Source organism: Heptranchias perlo, chromosome 6, assembly GCF_035084215.1.
Source record: "Heptranchias perlo isolate sHepPer1 chromosome 6, sHepPer1.hap1, whole genome shotgun sequence".
In the NCBI taxonomy this organism is placed as follows: Eukaryota; Metazoa; Chordata; class Chondrichthyes; order Hexanchiformes; family Hexanchidae; genus Heptranchias; species Heptranchias perlo.
The window spans coordinates 57,577,687-57,600,677 of record NC_090330.1 but is presented as its reverse complement, the minus strand read 5'-3'; the positions used below and the strand labels follow the sequence as shown (position 1 = coordinate 57,600,677).

The 22,991-nt window shown below is 47.0% G+C and overlaps 1 protein-coding gene across 1 annotated transcript in view; it reads right to left on the bottom strand.

Moving 5' to 3' along the window:
- LOC137323191 (deuterosome assembly protein 1-like) overlaps nucleotides 1-22,991 on the bottom strand; it is a 127,637-nt gene that overhangs the window by 12,421 nt on the left and 92,225 nt on the right. The window contains exons 10-12 of the mRNA XM_067986700.1: nucleotides 16,521-16,607; nucleotides 14,937-15,142; nucleotides 2,026-2,359 (exon numbers count right to left, since the gene is read on the bottom strand). Of these exons, the coding sequence (XP_067842801.1) occupies nucleotides 2,026-2,359; nucleotides 14,937-15,142; nucleotides 16,521-16,607 (627 nt within the window). The remainder of the gene's footprint in view (nucleotides 1-2,025; nucleotides 2,360-14,936; nucleotides 15,143-16,520; nucleotides 16,608-22,991) is intronic.

Here is a 22,991-nt window from a genome sequence, read left to right as displayed (position 1 = left end):
CAACGCCTACCACTAAGAAGGACAAGCAGCAATGTCATAGGAACACCATCACCCCCAAGTCACACACCATCCTGACTTGAACATATAGTGCCATTCCTTCTTTGTTGCTGGGTCAATATCCTGGAATTCCCTACCTAACACCAATGCAGAAACACTATCACCACAAGGACTACGGCAGTTCAAAAAGATCAACCAACATTACTCGGCAATAAATGTGGCCTTGCCAGGGTCACTCACATCCAGAGAACAAATAAAAAAAATGGTATTTAAATCAGAATACTAAGAAAGAGATTAGGGAGGAGATTTCTGATGCATTAATAAACATTAAGGGGGAGCCAATTGTTACACAAGGTACCAGCAGCTTTGAAATAGACTAATACAAATCAGACAACAAACCCAAATAAACCCCCCCCTCCCACAACTGTACCGGGCAGAAATTCCAGGATCAGAGAGAAAACACACATTCAAGCCCCTCTCCCACTGAATCCCCCCAACCGAGCAGATATTGTGTGATCCTCCCCCTGGACTTGGCCCCCCTCGCTCAATGAACAAAGATATGTGGAAAGAACCCCCCAACCCACACTTGGTACCCCTCTGCACTGAGCAGAAATACATAGTGAGCACCCACCCCCACTGATCAGTACCTATGAGATTGGAGCCATACACCCCCTGATCATTACTGATGAGATTAAAACCAACCCCCGAGTTAAGTAACATCCCCCTCCCAAAGTGACCATTATTTTGGTGATTGGAGACCACACATTTCTCCTGAGTCCGCACATCTCCCTATTACCCCCCCCGCACTGACCATAACTTAGATGATCGGAGTCCATACCCCCCTCAGCCAAACAACACCCCCACCCACTGAGCATCATTTTGGTGACCAGAGCCCTGCCTCCTGATCGAAGCACATCTCCCCTATCCTCCCACTGAGCATCACTTAGCTGATTGGAACCAACCCTACCCGTCCTTCTTTTCCCATCCTCTTCATTTCCCTCTCCTTCCTTTTCACCCCTCTCTTTCCCCTCTCCCCCTCCCACACTCTCCTCCCCTTTTCTCGCATCCCTATGCTTTCTCCTCCCCACTTCTCTTATCTCCTTTCCTCCACTCTCCCCCGCCTTCAAGCCCCTTCTCTTTCTCCCTGTCTTCTTGTCCCTTTTCCTCTCCTCTCCCCCCCACCCCCGCTGCCTTCTTGCCCCCTTGTTGGTCCAATTCAATTAGCCTGCTTAACTTGAATTCTGATGCGCATTGTCACAGGAGATTAATATTAAATCATTATCACATTTGTAATTCAGCAGAACACACTTGTTTACTAATAACAAGTTCAAGTATAATTCTCACAGTGTGAAATTGATGTTTCTTTAGTACTTGTATTCTTTGTGAATATGCAATACTTATTGAGTCAGTACTCATGTAGCCCAGGTTTGTCAGCTTTGAAGAAAAACATTGGCTCAAAACTAGTATCTTCAGCACTGACTCTCCTATTTCTAATTATGTGGACTTGCATAATTCTTATTGTACCTTATTCAGTATTATACTTTGGATATGCAAGAAAGACAGACTTGCGTGTAGGTAGCACCTTTCATGTCCTCAGCTTGTCCCAAAGCGCTTCACAGCCAATACATTTGAAGTGAAGTCACTGTTAAACGTGGCAGTGAACTTGTGCACAGCAATGTTCCATGTGCAGCAAATGAGATAAACGACCAGTTAAACTGTTTTTGCTGGTGTAGTTTGAGGGATAAATTTTAGCCAGGACACCAGGAGAACGTCCATGCTCTTTTTTGAATAGTTTATGGGATCCACCTGAGCAGGCAGACAGGGCCTCTGTTAATGACTCATCTGACAGGCAGCACCTCCGACAATGCAGCATTCCCTCAATACTGTACCAAAGTGTCAGCCTCGATAGTGGAACTTGAACCCTTCCAACTTAGAGGTGAGAATGCTACTACCAAACTAAGCTAGAAATATTAGTGGCACTAGTTTTCTGAAAGTTGTATATAGAATCTTAAAAACATAAATACTCACCAGTGGCATGAAACTCTCCTGGGAATGGATGGAGGTTAGAGAAATGCCAGGCATATTTACATCAGGAAACAGTTCACTTGAAATATCATTGCTATGGCAATAGGAGTAGCCATTATCTGCAGGCAGTTCTGTAGGTGTTGGCTTTCTTTCCAATGAGAACTCCCTACTTTCTGTGCCTGTATAACGAGGTGCAGAAATCCTAAAGTTGTTTTGAAGGCTGCTGTCCTTCCAAAGGTTCCTAATTTTTCCCTCATAGTGTTGTATAGTTTCATCCAGTTTGGTTTTCATGGTCCTCATTTGTTGCTCATTTTCCTGTCGCAGTTTCTTAACTCTCCTAAAATAAAAGCAGACATTTCACAACTTAGCTGAATTTCTGACCTATCATACACAGTTTATCCAACTATGCAGTAGAACATGGATATCTTCTCGTGTCACCATGAGTGCTATTATTGCTTGGGTAATTAAAAAAATAATTCTCCGTCTCTCCTGAAAAAGCTGACTTCCACAGGTGCTGGTTACCTTCCTATACCTCACCCAAATGGCCATTCTTCATGTATAAGCCCAGCAGGTTATCCAAATATGTAGGGCAAGGGTCACCATAGCCAAGCTCCATCCCTTCCTTACCTGACATCGACACAGGTGCACTTTCCAGCATAAATCACTGACTAGTGAATGAAAGCTGATTTCCTGCCGTTTGCCCAGGAGCATCGAGGCCCCATAGGCTGAGCTGAGATCAGCTAACTCAGAACAGACAGGAGGTTGAATCTGGGACCTTCCTGGTCTCTATGGCTAAGTATCACATGAAGTAGTGCGCCAACCAACTAAGTCATCAACGGAGCTTGCTCAGGCAATCTGAAAGAATAACTCAACCCAAATTATTGGGGCCTAAATTCGTTATCATCCGAAAACAGGGGCGAAATGGTCGGCCCGCTTCGATCGCGCAGCTATTCACGTGGGCTCGGGGAGTGCACTAAATTGGTTCCTATTCTGCTTAGCATGAAATAAGAAAGCTACTAGCGCTACTCATACTCTTCATTGGCAGCTCACCTAACCGGGGGGGGGGGGGGGGGGGGGGTCTGAAAACGGACGTCACTGACATCGGTTAAAAGCAGCCTGCACCTCTTAAAAGGGGAGGTGCACTGTGGCTGCAATCAGCTTTATTCTGACCAGCACTGAAATGGCAGGCAGAAGAGATGTGGAAGGACTCCCTGCTTTTCAGATGCAGCTTTGGAGGTGCTGGTGGTGGAGGTCGGCAGGAGGAGGTACCTCATCTTTCCACCCAACGGCAAAAAGATATCCCAGCTAGCTTTGCAGCAACAACGGGCAGAGGTGGCAGTGCAGGTCAATTGTTCCAAGAATCTGGCTGCAATGAAGAGAAAGTTCAATGACCTAACAACGATTACTAAGGTAAGACTTTTAACTCATATCATTAGTTTCTGCTTAGCACTACATTACATATAGCTCCAGCTCTCACAACCTTTCCCTCTCCTGCTTCCCACCACTTCAATCAATGCAGCACACTTCACTTCACCTCCTTCTGTTGCTATTGACACACTCTGCATCTGCTACTGTCCTCCTTACACCAATGCCATCTTTCACACATCAGTAATACTATTCTACCCTGACATGCACATCCTCAAAATATCTCACTAGGCTAACACTAACTTCTTTCTTGCAATTGCAGTTGGCTCCCAAAAAAAAGGGGACAGACAGCCACAGGAGGCCCAGCATCCACACACATCCTGTCCCCTCAGGAAGAGACCGTCATGGACATTATTGGCAGGCGTCAGGAGCATGGCCTCCGGAGAGGCTGGAGGACAAGTCCCATAGGGTTGATGGCCATCTCTTCTTTCCCTTTTCTTTGAAATGTCACACTCAGACACAAAGGGCTGCTGCTTTTCTTCTCCTCCATCTGTCTCTGCTAACTGCCACTAACTGCTAACCCTTGTCCTACTCTTCCCTTTCAGATCCTGAAACTCTAAAGGGCACAGCAAGACCGGAGAAAGAGGAGGGACTGGCGTGACTCTCATTGTATGCATGCTGTGCGTCTGTGCCCGGATTCCTGACAGGAGTCATGAGCCAGGAGTTCAGGGGATAGCCCTTGTCCTCAAGCAGCCAGCCTGGGTGGAAGAGAGGGGTATTGAGGATGAAGCCATCATGACAACTGTCAGGATACTGGGCACAGACCTGCATATCTTGTTGCCTATGGTCGCAGACAAGTTGCACATTTAAGGAATGGACGCCCTTCCTGTCGTGATAGAGGGCTTGGTCTTGTACGGCAGCACACAAATCACGTGGGTGCAGTTAATGACCCCCTGCACCTGAGGAAATCCAGCAACTCTTGCAAAGCCCACCGCTCTCCTCCTGCTTGGCAGTCTCCATTGCGAAGATGGTGGATTCCTGGAGCCTAGCAAACAGCGCATGTGACCTCCTTGACTGCAGCGTGCACAGCAAATTGAGAGATGTTACTGATGTCACTTGCTGGATGTTGGAAGGAGCCAGATACATAAAAGTTCAGGACCACAGTGACCATCACAGTCAGTGATGTGAATGCCCCGTGCTGGGCTGCAATTCTTGGTTCAGCTGGTGGTAGAGTTCAGTCACTGCCTCCCTGGAGAACTGGACCTGCCTGATGCACTGCTCCTCTGTAAAGTTGAGGTAGGAAATCCGGTTCCTGTACACCCTCATTCAAAGCCTCCTCCGCTCTTCCCATCTTTGCCTTGGTCCACCAGCCAGTGCAGCCATCTGCTGCCTTCCTTGCTGCTGCAGCAGCCGCCACCCTAACTCCTCACATTGCAGCCCCAAAGACAGACCAAACAGAATACCCATGTTCCAACAATGTTGTGAAGGCAATCCTTTGACAGAGCGCAAGACGTCCCAAAAATCACTCTCCGAGTTCAGCTCAGCGAAACAGTAGCCAAAAATACAGTCAATAATCACCAAAACACTCTCCAGCAGCCTATCAAGTCGAAACAGAGAGCTACCTTTAAATAGGCCTGACTGTTAAGGCAATGACTTCCTGGTCGAGGTTAAGACCCAGTGAATGAGTTCCATGGAGGTCCCAGACCTTGCCCACAACTATGTAATCAATTCAGAATTGGATCAATTACCTTAAAATTGGCATCCAAAGATTCCCTTTGGAGATTAAGATTCCTTTCATTTTTAATCTTCGGCCAGGTAGCACCTCAGGGTCCCACTAGCTGAGTATTTTTGAGCCACTCTGCTCTCCACTGATTGATTGGGGTAGGCACCCCAATGCATCCTTGAGTTTCTGTCAGGCGGGGGTAGTTAAAATCGAGGCCGTTTTCTGGCAACCAAAATTGATAATTCCTGCACTGCAGTGTCAGGCACTTTACTTATTAATGTTCAAGTAAGTTATAGGCTCCACAGGTCTACACTGTGTATGAACATTAATTCATTTGATACCCCTAGGAGTCACTGGCTGATAAATAATCAGATGAGTAGTGGCACAGAATATGTAAAAATTATTACATTTAAAGTACATTTGTCAACAAGGACATTAATATCCTGACAGTAACCACCTGCTTAAAACAACATATCTGTTGAATAATGCTGCAGAGTTTGACATTTTGCGACTTTAAAAAAAAAAGTCCACAATAAAAAAATTGTTACATACACGGATCTCCCATGACCAAGCAGGGCTGTGATAGGAGTTGGGGAAATGGGTAAGATTGTGATAGTCAGAAAAAAATCAGACAGGGTTAGAAGAGGAAGCGGCAAAATTTGGTACCACTTAAGGGTTGTAATGTGGCTGCGGACTGCGACAAAATAAAGAAGACATTAATGAACTTGCGGAATGGGCATGTAATTGGCAAATGAATTTCAATATAGATAAGTGTGAACTGGTGCATTTTGGTAGGAAGAATAAGGAGGCCACATATACCTTGGAAAATAAGAGTCCAAATGGGATAGAGGAGCAAAGGGATCTAGGGGTACAGATACACAAATCACTAAACGTAATGACACAGGTTAATAAGACCATAAAAAAAGCAAACACAGCACTGGGGTTCATTTCTAGAGGGATGGAATTGAAAAGCAGAGAAGTTGCATTAAACTTGGAGAACCTTGGTTAGACCACACTTAAGAGTGCTGTGCACAGTTCTGGTCTCCATGTTATAAAAAGGATCTCGAGGCACTGGAGGAGGGTAGACGTAGAGAAGATGTTTCCACTTGTGGGGGAGACCAAAACTAGGGGTCATAAATATAAGATCCAATAGGGAATTCAGGAGAAACCTCTTTACCCAGAGACTGGTTAGAATGTGGAACTCGCTACCACAAGGAGTAGTTGAGGCAAATAGCATAGATGCATTTAAGGGGAAGCTAGATAAACACATGGGGCAGAAAGGAATAGAAGGTTGTGCTGATAGGGTTAGATGAAGAGGGGTGGGAGGAAGCTCGTGTGGAGCATAAACACTGCCATGGATCAGTTGGGATGAATGGTCTGTTCTGTGCTGTATATACATTCTAAGTAATCTTATGAGCAGTGAGACATTGCAATTTCAGTGAGCTGGGGAGATTTCTTGCAGGATGCCAGAAAACAATTAATTTTTTCAAAGTTAAAAATTCTAGAAATCAGGGTGAAAGCAAGAGTAAGAACTCAGTGCAGATGAAAATTGGGACGGTTCTGAAAAAATCATGGCAATTGGAAAACGTGAATCAAGTGGAAATGTGACAGCATACATGGAAAAGTTAAAGAGGTCAATTTTAACCTGGGCAGAGCGCAAAAAGAAATCTGGCGGAGAGGATTAATTTCAATGGAAGGAAAATCAGGCAGATTCTGTTACTGGTGTGTGATCCATCTTGCCAGATTTTTCTTTCTGCACTCCTCCCAGGCAATACTTAACACCCAGACATGAAAGATGAAAATCTACCCCAAACAGAGCATATGAAACAAAGTTACTCTTCTGTCTGACTTCTAATACACGTGTCCCTCAAGGAGTAGGTGTTTTTAGCTGAGTAATTGGATACCATGGGCTGAATTTTCCTCTGAATCATTGCCTGTGATGGGGCAGATTTGAGGTGTAAAATGGAATTAAATGGGTTCTTATTGCAGAACTTTTGCAGAAGGTCCCATGTTCAATTCCTGGTTGGTGCCAAGTTAGCTGCGGACAACCTCAGCAGCAGAAGGAATGCTACAATTGACCTTTGTGCTTGTTGGTAAGGAAGGAGAAGAATCAGCCATGGTTTATGTTCCCGTTGTTATCCAGTGACCCCTGCTGAAAAGTGTAAATCTGGACACTGGGTGAAAACAGGATCATTCTTAACTGTGATACATCCATGATTAAATAGCCTATCCACACATAGAGAATGGCCATTTGGGCAAGATACCAAATGGGTGCCAGCACCTTTGAAACCACTCCCCAGCAGAGGATCAGAGGGTGGAGGGAGAAAAAGGAAAAACCATCAACTGGGGAAATATTGCTGTTAGATTACAACAGAATTGGGGGTAATTTTAACCTAACTCACTGGGTGGAAAACGCACAGAATCGGGCAAAATGCTGATTTTACATCCCGCCCAATATTACTGACCTCAATGGAGAGTAAAATCAGGAGGGATGTAAAACCAGCGCTGGACCTGATCCTGTCAGTTTCCCACCAGATGAACTAGGTTAAAATTGCCAACTACAATTGTTTTAAAATTCTTTATCATCGATACACAAAACAATGGCCAGCACTAACACAAATCCTTAGTCTTTAATTAAAGGTGGCCCCAAATTTGCTTGCCATTTTCATCCTGCAATGGGTGCCCTGTAGTTTCCAATCTGGACCCCATATCTGGACCTTCTGACAATGTATGCGCCAATGCTGCTGAGAGCTTATTACAATATATTAATAAGGAGGAATGGAGTAAGAGTGGCCAAAACCCACATGTGCCTCCAATGCACCAAGGGTAATTCACAACAAAATAAAAGAGGCATTCCTGTTGGCACCATCAGCTGATATTGGGGGAAGTGCTTTAGTTTGGAGCCTGAATCCTGGAGAAGATTTAAAAAGTGATTTCTGGAGTTAGAAGAGAGTGTTTCAAACACTTTTTGTTTTGCTTTTCACCTGGACAGAGCTGGCCTTGCCTCTGACAGTCTGAGGGCCTGTGAGGAACATTTTTCCTCCCAACCAAAGTAAGAAGCTCTGAGTAACAGTTATGGGATTCCAAATAAGCATTCTCTTCGTCTCTATGTTAATGGAAGAAGAGGAGGAGGAGCAGTACAAGATTGAAGAAAAACAATGAGGCAGCATTTGCGCCCCCTCAAAGAACTTACAGGCCATGCACACCTTATGAAGATCTCAGTGAGGAGCTCCAAGTGAGATGAGTGCATTTCACCAAAAGGATATAGAAGAGCTATGACAGCTCCTGCATGGACATCTGCCTGAACAACAGGATCATCTGCCTGAACAGCTCTGCATATGGCTGTAAAAGTTACCACTGCACTCAATTTCTAGGTCACCAGCACCCTTCAAGCAGCCATGATGGATCTGTGTAATATAACCCGGGTGCCATCTAGGCTTGAGTTTGTCAGATTACTGGCACTATTTTTAGAAAAGCTGGAAAATTCAACCAGTTTGGCATAACATCAAGGCAGCAGCATGATAGGACCATCCAGATTTATCACATTCTTGGGTTCGCCAAAGTGTAGGGTGCAATAGGTGACATGCACGTAGCATTACAAGCTCCTACAGTAAATTCCCTGAACTTAACTGAATAGAAAAAGGTATCACTCACTGATTGCATCTGGTCACACACAATCTGAACAAAGGATTATCCACATCAATACGAAATTTGCCACAGGTTGTCATGATGCCGTCATCCTCATAAATTCTTTCCTTTCTGATCTCTTCAAGTAAGATAGTCAAATAACCAGAATGGTTTGTGAGTGACAAAGCAAACCCTTTGCTACCATGCATAATGAAACCTGAGTTGCATGGAAATTTCTGGGTAGGTGGCCCCAGCTGCTTTGGAGGCAGAGAAGAATGGAGCAGAGCATCATGAGGACTCAGAAGATTCCTCAGTGACAGATGCAAGGGGCATCTGAACTCAACTTATTAATGATATTTTCTCCTCAATTTAACAGTCTCCTTTTGCTACCACTGCCATTATGCCATTTCCCCATCTTCAGATGAATACCAATTCCTTCAATTCAGTACACATCTTAGAACCTCACACCCCATGAGACCTCTTTGTCCCTACCTCAGCATGCACATCTTTATAAGCTCCATGAATAACTGAGCACAAAATAAGTGCAGGTTCTCTTTTATCACAAGCAAATCAAATATTACCATTAGCCATCCTACTGCTTCCTCACACGATGCTTCCCTGGTATATCAATGTTCCCCTCTCACAGGTGCAACCTGAGGACCAGTGTGGAGAGAAATGGTTGGCTGCTCTTGTAGTACAAAATGTTCATGACAGTGAGATGGTACCTCCTCTGATAGCAGCTTGGTCCTAGGAGGGAGCCGTTGGTAGCTGCATCTTTTGAACATATGGGCCCTGATATTAGAATGGAGGCAGGGGGGGGGGGGGGGGGGTGGTGGGCGCACGGGTAACCCGACTAATAAAAAATGTCCATTTCCCACACGATCGCAATTGAATTGGTGCCACTTAACGTAGCTTCTGGGTTTGCTGTCAGAAAGCTGCGCAGCGGACGGACTGCGCACCCGCATCATAGGCTGTCAGCTGGAGTAGCTCTATTTAAAGGGCCATTGCTCCAAAGGCTTTTGATGGAGCTAAGACCCACAAACCACAATGGAACAGCACAGGGGCAAGGCTGCTCCAAGGTTCAACGATGCCTCACTCCAGGTGCTACTGAATGGGGTGAGGAGGAGGAGGGAAGTGTTTTACCCCGCGGACGGGAGGAAGTGCCCTGCCTGTGCCACCAAAAAGGCCTGGCTCAAGGTGGCAGAGGAGGTCACCAGCAGCAGCAACATCTCCCACAACTGGATCCAGTGCAGGAAGCGCTTCAATGACCTAACTAGGTCAGCAAAAGTGAATACACTTACTGATTCTCATACATTCCGTGTTTCACATCACCCCCCACCCCCCTGACCCCAACAACTCATTCTGCACTGCCAAGACTACTCCATCACATCACTCCTCACACCCACTTAAGGCTCATCCTCAACTTACCTGCACTTCCTCACCTCCCCATTAGTCACCCCACCACTACCACTCACCCCAATCCTCATCCAATGTGATGGTTCTGTCTCATACTCACCCTCTGATGCACCGCTTTCAAGGTCAGCCTCACCTAAAGCAATGCATTCATCGATTGGCCACTTCACCATCACTCACTCATACGTCTGTTCTTTCTCCCCTTCTAGGAGAAAAGAGCTCAAAATGCACGGGAAAGGACGAGGACTGCAGGGGGGCCATAACAAGTAGTGGTCCTCACAGACGCGGAGCAGGAGGCGGGTGAGCTCAGCTGTACCCTCAGGTGCCTGTCTTTCGGGGACGCCGAGACTGGCACCCCACAAACATCTAGTGACACAACTTTAACATTCATCCACACAATGTGAATTGACGTTAACAATGCTTACCATCTTCAACACCTCAGTATGCTCATCGCAACATGATACATCTGTGATGATGCTTAATATTGCCTTCTGGTCTCTTAAAGGGCCTTCAGCGACCGCAGTGACGGCAAAAGGCAATTCCTCAGAGGACCTGCCGGCCTCTAAGGGTGCACCGTCACATCTTAGTGAGCCATCCACCAGCACACATACTCACACCTCAGTGGGTCCAAGTACTCAGTTAGTTGGGTTGGCACCTGGTGAGTCACCACACACAAGTGAACACGAGCAGACACTGGTGGCAGGGGCAGCTGTGGAGAGTCCGCGTCAGTGGGAGCACTCCTGTCCAGGCTCTGCTCAGCTGGACGCAGATGCTGAACCTCGGGGGCCATCCTTTAAAAAGAGAATGATCGAGGGACAGCAGCACATTTGCGAGGTACTGGAACAGGTGCCACGCGCATTCTTCACAGAAGCGCAGAGGATGGAGGAGTCCAACTCCTGCATGAGTGGAATGGTGGCACAGGTACAGGAGGGAATCTCAGGTACTGTCGCAGGGACGTGAGCAACTGTCTGAGATAGTGTCACAGGTAAGTGCGGGAATGTCTGTGATGGAGTGAAGGCTAGCCTCCATTGAGCTTCAAGCATGGCTCACAAATGAGTCCATTCAGGCCCTGACAATGGCCGTTCGGATTCAGGGTGAACAACATTCTGCCGCCTTAAATAGGCTGACAGATACTTTAGAATTGGCTTTCCAACGCATCACACATGTTCACCACACTATTCTCCAGCAGGGTGGCAGGATGGTTGTGGGCCTGGCCCGGGGAGGGATGAAGGCGAAAGGGGACATGGAAGTGGGGATGCCACTCAAAGCTCCCACATCTCACCCGTTGCCCACAACCAGTACCCACAATGCTGCCTCCTCTTCAGGTGGCCGAGTATGCCCCTGCGCAGGTGCAGGCAGAGCAGTCTTTGGAGGGGCCCTCATGGGCGCCAAAACCCAGAGGGCTTAGGCCCAAAGCATCTAAGCAGTCAGGGCATGAACATGAGGAACCTGCCACTACCTCTGCTGCAGCCACAGGGGATGCACCATGTAGAAGTAAAGGTTGTGTGAGCATGAAGGGTATACACAAGAGTGTTTGACAGACTGTCATGTTTTTCATTTATATTTGCTTTTTGTTAAAGTCACATTAAATGTTGTGATTGTCACCACTACTGCCACATCTTGCACATTCTTGACTGGCTTTTGTAATAGGGCCCTTTCATGAGGTTCACCATGAATGGCGACACTTGATGCCACCCATTGGGTTACTTTACGATGGGTATATGTGTAGTTGCAGGACTGTTTTGTGCAGGGAGGGGTGGACGGCCTGGTGTGGGTGCTGCTCTTTCCAGGTGGTGTGAGGACTGGACTCTTCACACTTTCTGATGTTAGGAGAAATGTTCACATATCAGTGACTCCCTGGCCTCATGAGCAGCCAGGTAAGCCGCTGCTCTGCCTATGGGTTCCTCCTCCTCCTCCTCAATGTGGGTGGCAGATGTGGATGGGGCCTCCTCGAGCAGCACCCCTCTCTGTTGTGACATGTTGTGCAGGGCACAACACACTACTATAAAGCGTCCCACTCTGTCTAGTGCGTATTGAAGCACTCTCCCAGAACGATCAAGGCACCTAAATCGCATCTTGCGCAGGCTTATAGCATGATCAATTGTAGACCTGGTGGCGATGTGGCTGTTGTTATATCGACGCTGTTGCTCGGTGATGGGGTTCCTCAGAGGTGTCATGAGCCACATGTGCAGGGGGTATCCCTTGACCCCGAGGAGCCAGCCTTTAAAGGTGATCGGTGCGTGGAAGAGGGGCGGGATGTTGGATTCCCTCAGAATGAAGAATCGTGGCAGGGAATCTGGCGCACACATGAAGGAATCTTTTGCGGTGGTCACAAACAAGCTGAGTGTTGATGGAGTGATACCCCTTGCTGTTGATGAACAGTCCTGGCTCGTGTGGAGGTGCTCATATTGCTACATGAGTGCAACCGAATACACCCTACACCCGTGGGAAGCCAGCCACAGACTAGAATCCCACTGCCCTCTCTGTCTGGCTGAGGTCGTCCATGGGGAAGTTGACATATTGCGAGGCCCTGCGAAATAAGCAGACAGTGACCTGCCTTATGCACTTTTGTGCAGACGACTGAAAGACCCCGGCGATAACCCCAGTGGCACTCTGGAATGATCCAGGGGCGAAGAAGTTGAGGGCAGCGGTGACTTTGACAGCAGCGGATAATGAGATGCCGCTCGGCCCAGCTGGGAGCAGCACGGTATGAAGGAGGCTGCAGATGTCTGCGACTACCTGGTGACTCAGTCTGAGCCTCCATATGCACTGCTCCTCAGAGAGGTCCAGGAAGCTGAGCCTTGTTCTGTAGACCCTGTGGCGAAGGTAGTGCCTCCTGCAACGTCGCTGTCTCTGTTATTGCCCTCTGTGCTCTTGTGCAGGATCTCGCAGCCAAAAGTTTGTGTGAAAGAACTGAGTGCCCTGCAGCATGAACTCACATTTTATCTCCATCTGTCAAACAAGCATTTGAATGTCCAACTGACTGCTGGCTGAAACACGTCTGGTAGAACATGGAGTGTTTCCCACAGCACGGGAAACATGCTGAGGATGTTTAAAAATCAGACCCCTGTCTTAATGTGGACAAAATTAAGTACTTCAAGTATTTAAGTCCCTTAAGTATCATCCCGCCGGCTTTAATTGCTGGCGGGACTTCCGCATTTGGGAGGTGCTCGTGCATCCAGACGCGTCAGAGGGGAACTCGGAAGTCTGCGGGTTAGAGCCGGGTTCCGAACCCGCTCGGGATTTCCATGATTTTCATAGCCCCCCCCCCCGCTACTTCACTGGAAAATCAAGCTTCTGGTGTCACCTCCTACATGCCACTTAGGTAGTGCTCTGAGGGGACATGCCAGTTGCCTGGCATGTGCTGCTGTCCTGAGAAACGGCAGCCTCATGCAGATCGACTCCAGCTGTTTCCAATCTACTGAGCTTGGATCTGTTTGTCCACTGAGCAGCAGGATGGCTTATATAATGGCAGCTATCAGTTTGTCAAAGCCCTGGCAGACAGTGGCCTGCATCCTGGCCCTGACTGTCTGAAAGCTGGAGTGTAAAGTTCTGTCTAATTGGTCCCCCATTGTCACCAAAGCTGCAGTCGTCTTCCATGGAGGAGGAAGCATCGACTGGTCCTGGGCACTTCAGAGGTGGGTGTACTGTTACAGACTCGAAAGAAGCTGCCAAGTGCTAAGTTGATGCTACCAACAAGAAAAAAGCTTCCTTGTTACCGCAAATGAGGGATGTTAAAGTGGAGTAAGGGGTTTTAAGCTTCTGCATGCAAGTGCTGTTAGGGGAAATGGCGACACATACTGTAAGATACCAAGAGTTAGTACCTCCCTTAACTACAGCGCAGTGTGAAGGGTTGGTTATGCAGCTCTTAATTTTGAAGGGTGAAGAGTTTGCTGGTTCCCGTGAAAGAAAAAGGACAGTGGCTGGTCTGTTACCTTGCCTACACTTGTCAGGTAATTGAACTTTATCAGGCATTGGTCTGCAGTTCGGGGTGGGGGGTGGGGGGGCGGTGAGAGGTGGCACTCAGCCACCTCCGTTCACATAGCTCTCAACACACTTTTCTGAGGTTTCCTCCTGAGTGCATCCATCAATCTTTTTATCTTCTGCTGTATTTAATCCAGGAATGTCTGAAGGGGGACCTCACTTTTATGCCTCCTTCCAATGCTTAGCTCCCCTCTTTGGGTTCCTCTACCTGCTCCTCCAGTCGAAGTAATTCTTCAAAAATGCTAAAAAAAATCTCACATGAGCATCTATCACAACTACCTGATTGTCACTTCAGTCTTGCATAAGGTTCACTAGTGACCCACTGCTGAAATCATATGCCATTCTTTCCTTTTAAAAGGCTGTATTGTTATTTCCCCCTCCCCTAGTGCAGTGATCCTGTGTTATATGTGAGCTCTGCTCAGGATATGCCAGAGAGTATTTGAATGAGCTGACTTCGTGTTTTACTGTGGGGTCAGTACTGGAGTGGATTGGAGTGCATCATCTGGACAAATGGATTTCTCCGAGGTGAATGAAATGGACTTATTAAATCTATCTGTGGACTACAGATGCATTTCTACACAAAAAATAAAAACAATGTGAAAATGTTTCTGCATTTCCCAAATATTACCACTGATAAGGAATTACTCTGTAGCAAGGTACATTTCTGCAAGTCAGTATTGCAAAAAGCTACAAACAAATTTCACAGATGGAGAGAAAACATGTAAACCTTAATGTCAAAAAGGAAACTGAGTTTTCAAAGATTTAACACTCTGCTTCATAATAACTGCAACATCCACTTTACCTGTCCTCATGTTCTTTCATCTCTGCTACAGCCTGTTGTGTATGGCGAAGAGCTGCCTCGTACTTTTCCTGGCTAGCCTTAGAAGACGTTTCCAGCTCCGCCCGTAGTTTGACCAAGTCCTTCTGTAACTGTTTATTATCATACCCCAGTTTATAGATAGAGGTTGCATAAACATTCTGCAACTCCTTCATCTGATTATCTGCTATCTGCAAAGAAAGTAATAAATGTACTGAAATATCATCAATCTTATTCTAGAAGAATGCTCAGTCAATAATGGGCAGAAAGTACTTTATTGATCTTTCTCTGTAAAGTTCTAAATGGCAATTTTTCATAAAACATGAAGGAAATAACTATATTTCTGTCAGCCAGATCACTAAAACAAACCACAAACTAGTGTATTCATGAAATCAATTACTTAAATTTAAACAATGAAAAAGTTATGAACCACTAAAGCCCTTAAATGACATAAGACAAAGAGCAGTACATAAAAGCACAGAGTTACTGAGCAATGACATGGCACTTCAGATTAGCAGTCTATCGATCCATTATTCAAGCAGTTTCAGATTTACAGGGTTAGGTTTGCTTTGCCACCCCCCACGCCGGTGATTTTTCACCAGATCAGGTTAGGAAGTGGTGGAATGCTACATGGGGACACACTGCGCCACATTCTCACCTCTCCACCATTTTCCAGGGGTAGGTTCTATCAGGACAGAGTATGCCTGTGCATATATGGGTGGGTGTATGATTATTCTGTGCACAAATGAGGGAAACATAGCTCTACTGCTAATTGTACTGCATGAACACTAAATGTTCCTGTTAGGCCCAAGAACCAGCATTCAGTGGTCACTGGAAGGGGGCAAAAAAAATCAATGTGCAGCCAAAGCCTAGCAAGCACTCAGGGAGTGTTATCTTGCACAGGCCCAAAACAGGAAGGGGGCCAGGGGGAAGTAAAAACTTAAGAAAAGCCATTTTGCATGGAGGCTGTCTGCATCCCAACCATGTGCCAGGTCCTCCAAGGCCTGCTACATCAAAAATTTTCCCTCTCTTTGGTAATACATCCAAATGGAGCAAGTATCATAATGACCCCGAGACCGGAAGTCAGCTGAGGTCAACGGGGCATCTCTGTGGTGGGTGGAAGTCCTTCTGCCCTCTTCCCCAGGAGTTGTGGGCCAATGGTGGGGGGGGGGGGGGGGGGGGGGCTCGGAGGGCGCTGAAAGCAAAGGCACACAGTTCAACACTACTCCAAATACTGATTACGAAGGCAATACAGTGGCACATGGTAATGGTACTGCAAAACAGTGTTATGCAATGGTGGGATGTATGTAGTTGATAACTTGGAAGTCACTAATTTTACCTGTGCTGTCATGAGGTTATAGAGCAATGCATGGTGCTTCCTCACAAGGTGAACTGAAAAATTGACGGTCAAGTCACCCATAAACCCCTAATCCAGATCAGTAGTCAGATCCACAGTGGTATTTATATCCACCAATCTACCCTTTGAGCTGAAAAACTGCACAGTACCAAAGAGAAGGATTGTAGTCTACAATATTGTCATTTTATCCTGCACATTTCATTTCCATTTACCATAGATCTTTTACCCTCCAAAATTTTCAAAATTTCCTTCAAGTGTTTGTTCTCCGCTTTAAGAGATTCGAGCTGGTCCATGGCCATCTGTAAATTCAGAAAAAAACATGAGCTGCACGAAGATTTATTAATTAAATATGTCGATCTAATTTGAGATTTCTTTTTATTGTGTTTATCGAACTGAGGAATGAGTAATTTTCCCATTTCAGAGCATGATTTTAGCATGGCGGCGGGAACTCAGCGGGTGGGTAATTAGTCGCGTGGGAAACCTGAAAATAATTTTAGCGTGTTGGTTTGAGCGATCACAACTGAATTGAAGGCACTTAATTTTATTTCTGGGTTTCGTGTCTCCAAGCTGCGCAGCGAGGGTACTGCGCACCCGCATGACGTGCTGTGAACTGGAATATTTAAAGGGCTTGAGCAAAAATGGATTTTGAAGGAGAAAGGAGGAGCAACGAAAATGCAGCAGCACAAAGCAAAGGCAGCACCTTGGTTCAGTGATGCTTCACCAGATCAGGTGAAGCAGGAAGGACATCCTGTACCCAGCTGACAGCAGGAAGTGACTTGCTTCTGCCACTAAGAAGGCAGAGGAGCTCAGCAGCACGAGCATGGTGCCCAGGTCCTGGGTTCAATGCAAGAAACGGTTTAATGACCTAGCCAGATCAGGAAAAGTGAGTACATTTGCTGATTCACCCACATCCTGTGAAAAGAATCCTCCCCTCCCTCTCTCAGTCTGTGTTGGCAAGCCTACTCCATCACATCACTCCTCACACCCACTTCTGTTTCATCATCAACTAACCTTCACTTTCTATGCACTTCCTCACCTCCCCATTTGTGAACCCACCACTGCCACTCACCCCAATCCTGATGCAATGTGATGAATCTGTCTGATAGTCACTTTCTGATGCATCTGTTTCATTGTCAGACTCACCCAAAGCAATGCATCCATCGGGTGAAGACGTCACCTTCAGTCAATCTCACATTTGTTCTTTTTCCCCTTGTAGGAGAATAGAGCAAAATGCAAGGGAGAGGGAGAGGACTGGAGACGGGCCACCACAAATAGTCTTGTTGACAGATGCGGAGGAGGTGGCGATGGACATCAGTCAAACGGTTGCATGCCTGGCCACCAGAGATGGAGAGACTGGTAACCCATAGATGGCTTGTGACAGAACTTTAACATCCTTCACACACATGATGAATTGATGCTATCAATGATTGAACTGTTCCACACCTCAGTATGCTCATTGGAAAGATTGTCACTTATCCGATGAATAATTAATATTGCTTTATGTTGTCTTCCAGGACCTTCACGGATTGAAGAAGAGTCAGCCACTATGGAATAAGGTGATTCCTCAGAGGAACTCAATCCTTCTGAAGGTGCACTGCCACATGATATCCACCCATGCACCAGCGCAGGTACTGGCACTTTGGTGGGTTGTGTTAGCCAGATAATTGGGTTGTCACCTGGTGATTCACCACTCACAAGTGTGCACAAGCAGACACTGGTGGCAGGGGCAGCTGTGGGGAATCCGCATCAGGGGCCACACTCCTCTCCAAGCTCTGCTCAGCTGGACACAGAAATTGAGAATGATAGAGGTACAGCTGCATGTTTGCGAGGTACTGGAAAACTAGCCACGCACATCCTCCACAATAGCAGAGAGGGTGGAGGATGGAGGAGTCCAACCCCATCACTGGTGGAGTGGTGGCAGAGGCAAGTGCGGGAATGTCTGCGATGGAGAGAGTGATATCCTCCATTGAGCTTCAAGCACGGTTCTCGAATGAGTCCATGCAGACTCTGGATGCCAACATGTCTGCTGCCTTAAACAGGCAGACAGATACTTTAGCCGTGGCCTTAGAATGTGGCACATCTGCTCAGCAGAGTGGTGGGAGTGATGTTGCGCTGGCTCGGGAGAGGGATGATGGCAAAAGGGGACATGGAAGTGGGGACTCCACTCAAAGCGCTCCCACCTTTCACCAGTTGCCTGCACCCCCCACCCTCCACTGCACCCCCCCCGCAACCGTGCCCGCAATGTTCTCCTCTCCCGATGGTCGAGTCTGCCCCTGCACCAGTGCCTCACGGGCTCCAAAACCCAGAGGTCGTAGGTTGAGAACATCTCAGCAGTCAGGGCAAGGATCTGAGCAACGTGCCAGTACCTCTGCTGAAGCCGCAGGGGATGCACCATGTAGAAGCAGCAGGAAGAATAAGGCTAAGGGTATGCACAAGGGTGTCTGACGAAATGTCGTACAGTTAATTTATATATATTTTTTCTTTGTGTCACGTTAAATGTTATGATTCTCACCACCACTGCAATGTCTTGCCCATTATTGAGTTCCTTTTGTGAATTCACCTTTTCATGTGTTCATCATGAATGCCAAGACATGATGGCACCCATTGGGCACGTGTGCAATGGGTGTATGCATGGTTGAAGGTCTGTTTTATGCAGAGGGGGGCAGGAAGGAGGGTGGCTGGTGGTGGTGGTGATTTCAGGCGGCCTGAATAGTTCAAAGTCTTCAATTTGCATATCTTATTATGAGAACCTGTTAGAGATGAGGGCATTCCTGTCATCATGGGCAGCAATGTGCACGGCTGCTCTGGTGATGGGATCCCCATCTTCATTTTCCTCCTCCTCGTCCTTTTCCTCATCCTCTTCTTCAATGTTGCCGGCAGATGAGGATGCTTGATGAGCTCATACGACCTCTTCCACCTGTAACTCTCTCTGCTGCGCGATGTTGCGCAGGACGCAGCACACAACGATTATTCTGCACTCTCACTGGTGAGTATGAAGGACTCCCCCACATTTATCCAGGCACTTGAAGCGCATCTTCAGCATTCCTATGGCTTGCTTAATGATAATCCTGGTGGTGATGCAGCTCTGGATGTACTGCTGCTGTGCCTCGTTGGTGGGGTTTCTCACAGGAGTCATGAGCCACGTCTGCAGGCGGTATCCTTTGTCTCCAAGGAGCCAGCCCTTAAGTCTGTCTTGTGCATGGAAGAGGTCCGGGATGTTGGATGAAGGAATCATGGCAGCTGCCAGGGAACCTGCAGAAACCTCCTCCAGTGGTCGCACACCAGATTATGCAAAGGTGGAGTGATATCCCTTTCAGTTGATGAACAGTCCTGGCTCATGTGGATGTCCTTGGATTGCTATGTATGTGCAATCAATTGCGCCCTGCACCAGTGGGAAGCCAGCCAGGGAGTTGAAATCCACTGCCCTCTCAGTCTGGCTGATGTCGTCGCGGGGGAAGTTGACATAATCAGATGCCCTGGCAAACAAGCTATCCATCACCTATCGTATACACTTACGTGCTGATGACTGAGACACCCTGGCGATGTCACCTGGTGGCACCCTCGAAGGAGCTGGAGGCGAAGAAATTGAGGGCAGTGGTTACTTTAACTGCGACAGGCAGTGCATGGCCACCAGGCCCAGCTCTGCATGAAGGAGCGTGCAGATGTCTGCAACCACCTGCTGACTCAATCTGAGCCTGCGCAGGCACCGCTCCTCAGAGAGTTCCAGGAAGCTCAGCCTCTGCCTGTACACCCTCTCACGTGAGTAGTGCCTCTGGCCACCTTGGCCCCTCCATTGATCTCCTCTCTGCTCTTCTCCAGGTCCTTGTTGAGTCCTGATCTTGTCAGTCTGAGGGGATCCAAGATGTAGGTAAATTTGTCTGAACACAAGAATTCTCAGTCTCAACAAATTAATCTCTGTCCAAACACAACGAACTCACAGCCAAACTTGTTTGAGAGAACTGAATGCCCAGCTGCAAGACCTCACCTTTTATTGAGATGTGTCAATCACCGGTTTAAAGGTCCAAATGAGCTTCACCTGCAATTAGCCTCCGTTTCTATGGAATGTTTCAGAGGCCACAGGAGGCACGTTCAGGAGAAGTCAAATTCAATTCTGTTGCAGAGTCCATAAAAAGTTAATCATCTTAAGTCTTTCAAAAACCTAAATTGGCTCTTTAAATATCGGCCCGTCGGCTTTAAGTGCCGGTGGAACTTCCGGGTGTCTGTTGCGCATGCGCATCCTAATGAGCCTGGGTCAAGCCCGGAAGTGGGCACGTTGGAGCCGGAATGTGGTCCCGCTCCAAAAAGCTGTCACTTCAGCCTCCCATCCGACCCCAACCCAACCGTTCTTGGGGGTTAAAATCACCCCTCTTGTGTCAGCATCAAGCATTCTCAGACAGTGCAGAGGAAAATGTCCCTTATCATATATTTCATCATTTCTTATCCCTATATCAAGATAATGTCCTCCAGCATTAAAAATGATGGATATCTGTCAATTAAAGCATCCAAATATGTAAAAATTATTGTATTTGTAAAATTAACACCTTCACATCAGCATCCAAAATCAAAAAGGATGATGCTGATTCATGTTAACATCTGTTTGCTGACAGATCTGCTACTGACATCAATTAAGCAGGTCTCGCCTAGTCTTCAGAACAAACAATCTTGTTAATCAGAATGCTACCAGCAAAAAAGATGAAAACCAATATCTCATCATAGGTAGAAGGGATTTTAAAGAATATTTCCAAGCAACTGCAATAGAGAAACTTTAAACTGAAAATATTCTTTGCCATAGTAATGTTTTCCTTTCGACAAAACTTCACATTTGATACTGTACCTGATATGACATTGAATTCACTATTCTAACTTACACTGCCTGGTTCAGACTCCGTGTTGCTCATTAACAATGCTTCCAGAACTAGCCAGAACTGGATGTATTCCAGAACTAGCCAGGCCTCTAGCCAAACTGTTCCAGTACAGTTACAACACTGGCATCTACCCGACAATGTGGAACATTGCCCAGGTATGTCCTGTCCACAAAAAGCAGGACAAATCCAATCCAGCCAATTACCGCCCCATCAGTCTACTCTCAATCATCAGCAAAGTGATGGAAGGTGTCGTTGACAGCACTTACTCACCAATACCCTGCTGACCGATGCCCAGTTTGGGTTCCGCCAGGACCACTCGGCTCCAGACCTCATTACAGCCTTGGTCCAAACATGGACAAAAGAGCTGAATTCCAGAGGTGAGGTGAGAGTGACTGCCCTTGACATCAAGGCAGCATTTGACAGAGTCCTAGTAAAATTGAAGTCAATGGGGGAAAACTCTCCAGTGGCTAGAGTCATACCTAGCACAAAGGAAGATGGTAGTGGTTGTTGGAGGCCAATCATCTCATCCCCAGGACATTGCTGCAGGAGTTCCTCAGGGCAGTGTCCTAGGCCCAACCATCTTCAGCTGCTTCATCAATGATCTTCCCTCCATCATAAGGTCAGAAATGGGGATGTTCGCTGATGATTGCACAGTGTTCAGTTCCATTCGCAACCCCTCAGATAATGAAGCAGTCTGTGCCCGCATGCAGCAAGATCTGGACAACATCCAGGCTTGAGCTGATAAGTGACAATTAACATTCGCGCCAGACAAGTGCTAGGCAATGACCAATCTCCAACAAGAGAGAGTCTAACCACCTCCCCTTGACATTCAATGGCATTATCATCGCCGAATCCCCCACCATCAACATCCTGGGGGTCACCATTGACCAGAAACTTAACTGGACCAGCCATATAAATACTGTGGCTACAACAGCAGGTCAGTGACTCACCTCCTGACTCCCCAAAGCATTTCCACCATCTACAAGGCATAAGTCAGGAGTGTGATGGAATACTCTCCACTTGCCTGGGTGACTGCAGCTCCAACAACACTCAAGAAGCTCGACACCATCTAGGACAAAGCAGCCCGCTTGAGTGGCACCCCATCCACCACCCTAAACTTTCACTCCCTTCACCACCGGCGCACCGTGGTACCATGTACAGGATGCACTGCAGCAACTCACCAAGGCTTCTTCGACAGCACCTCCCAAACCCGCGACCTCTACCACCTAGAAGGACAAGGGCAGCAGGCACATGGGAAAAACACCACTTGCACGTTCCCCTCCAAGTCACACACCATCCCGACTTGGAAATATATCGCCGTTCCTTCATCGTCGCTAAGTCAAAATCCTGGAACTCCCTACCTAACAGCACTGTGGGAGAACCTTCACCACACGGACTGCAGCAGTTCAAGAAGGCGGCTCACCACCACCTTCTCAAGGGCAATTAGGGATGGGCAATAAATGCTGACCTTGCCAGCGACACCAACATCCCATGAACAAATAAAAAAGTCTGATTGGTTAAGAAGATACACAGCTGCTTGCCCTGTTCACACTGATCCCAGATGCCCTGTAAATGGCACTGCACTTTTCAGATCTCTAATTTAGAAGAACTTGCCGTGCAAAAACTCAGAAAGTCTATGGGCAAGTGCAAGTCTAACAAACGGTTGGCACCGTTCATTCGTTGCTGACAGCAAAAGCAGGCCCAATAATAACAGCAAACATTGTAGGTGATATAAATTTATGGCCACATAAACATGCAGTAAAATATGTAATTAGAAAATGATTTTGTGAAGTACAAGAACATTTGATTCTTCACAAT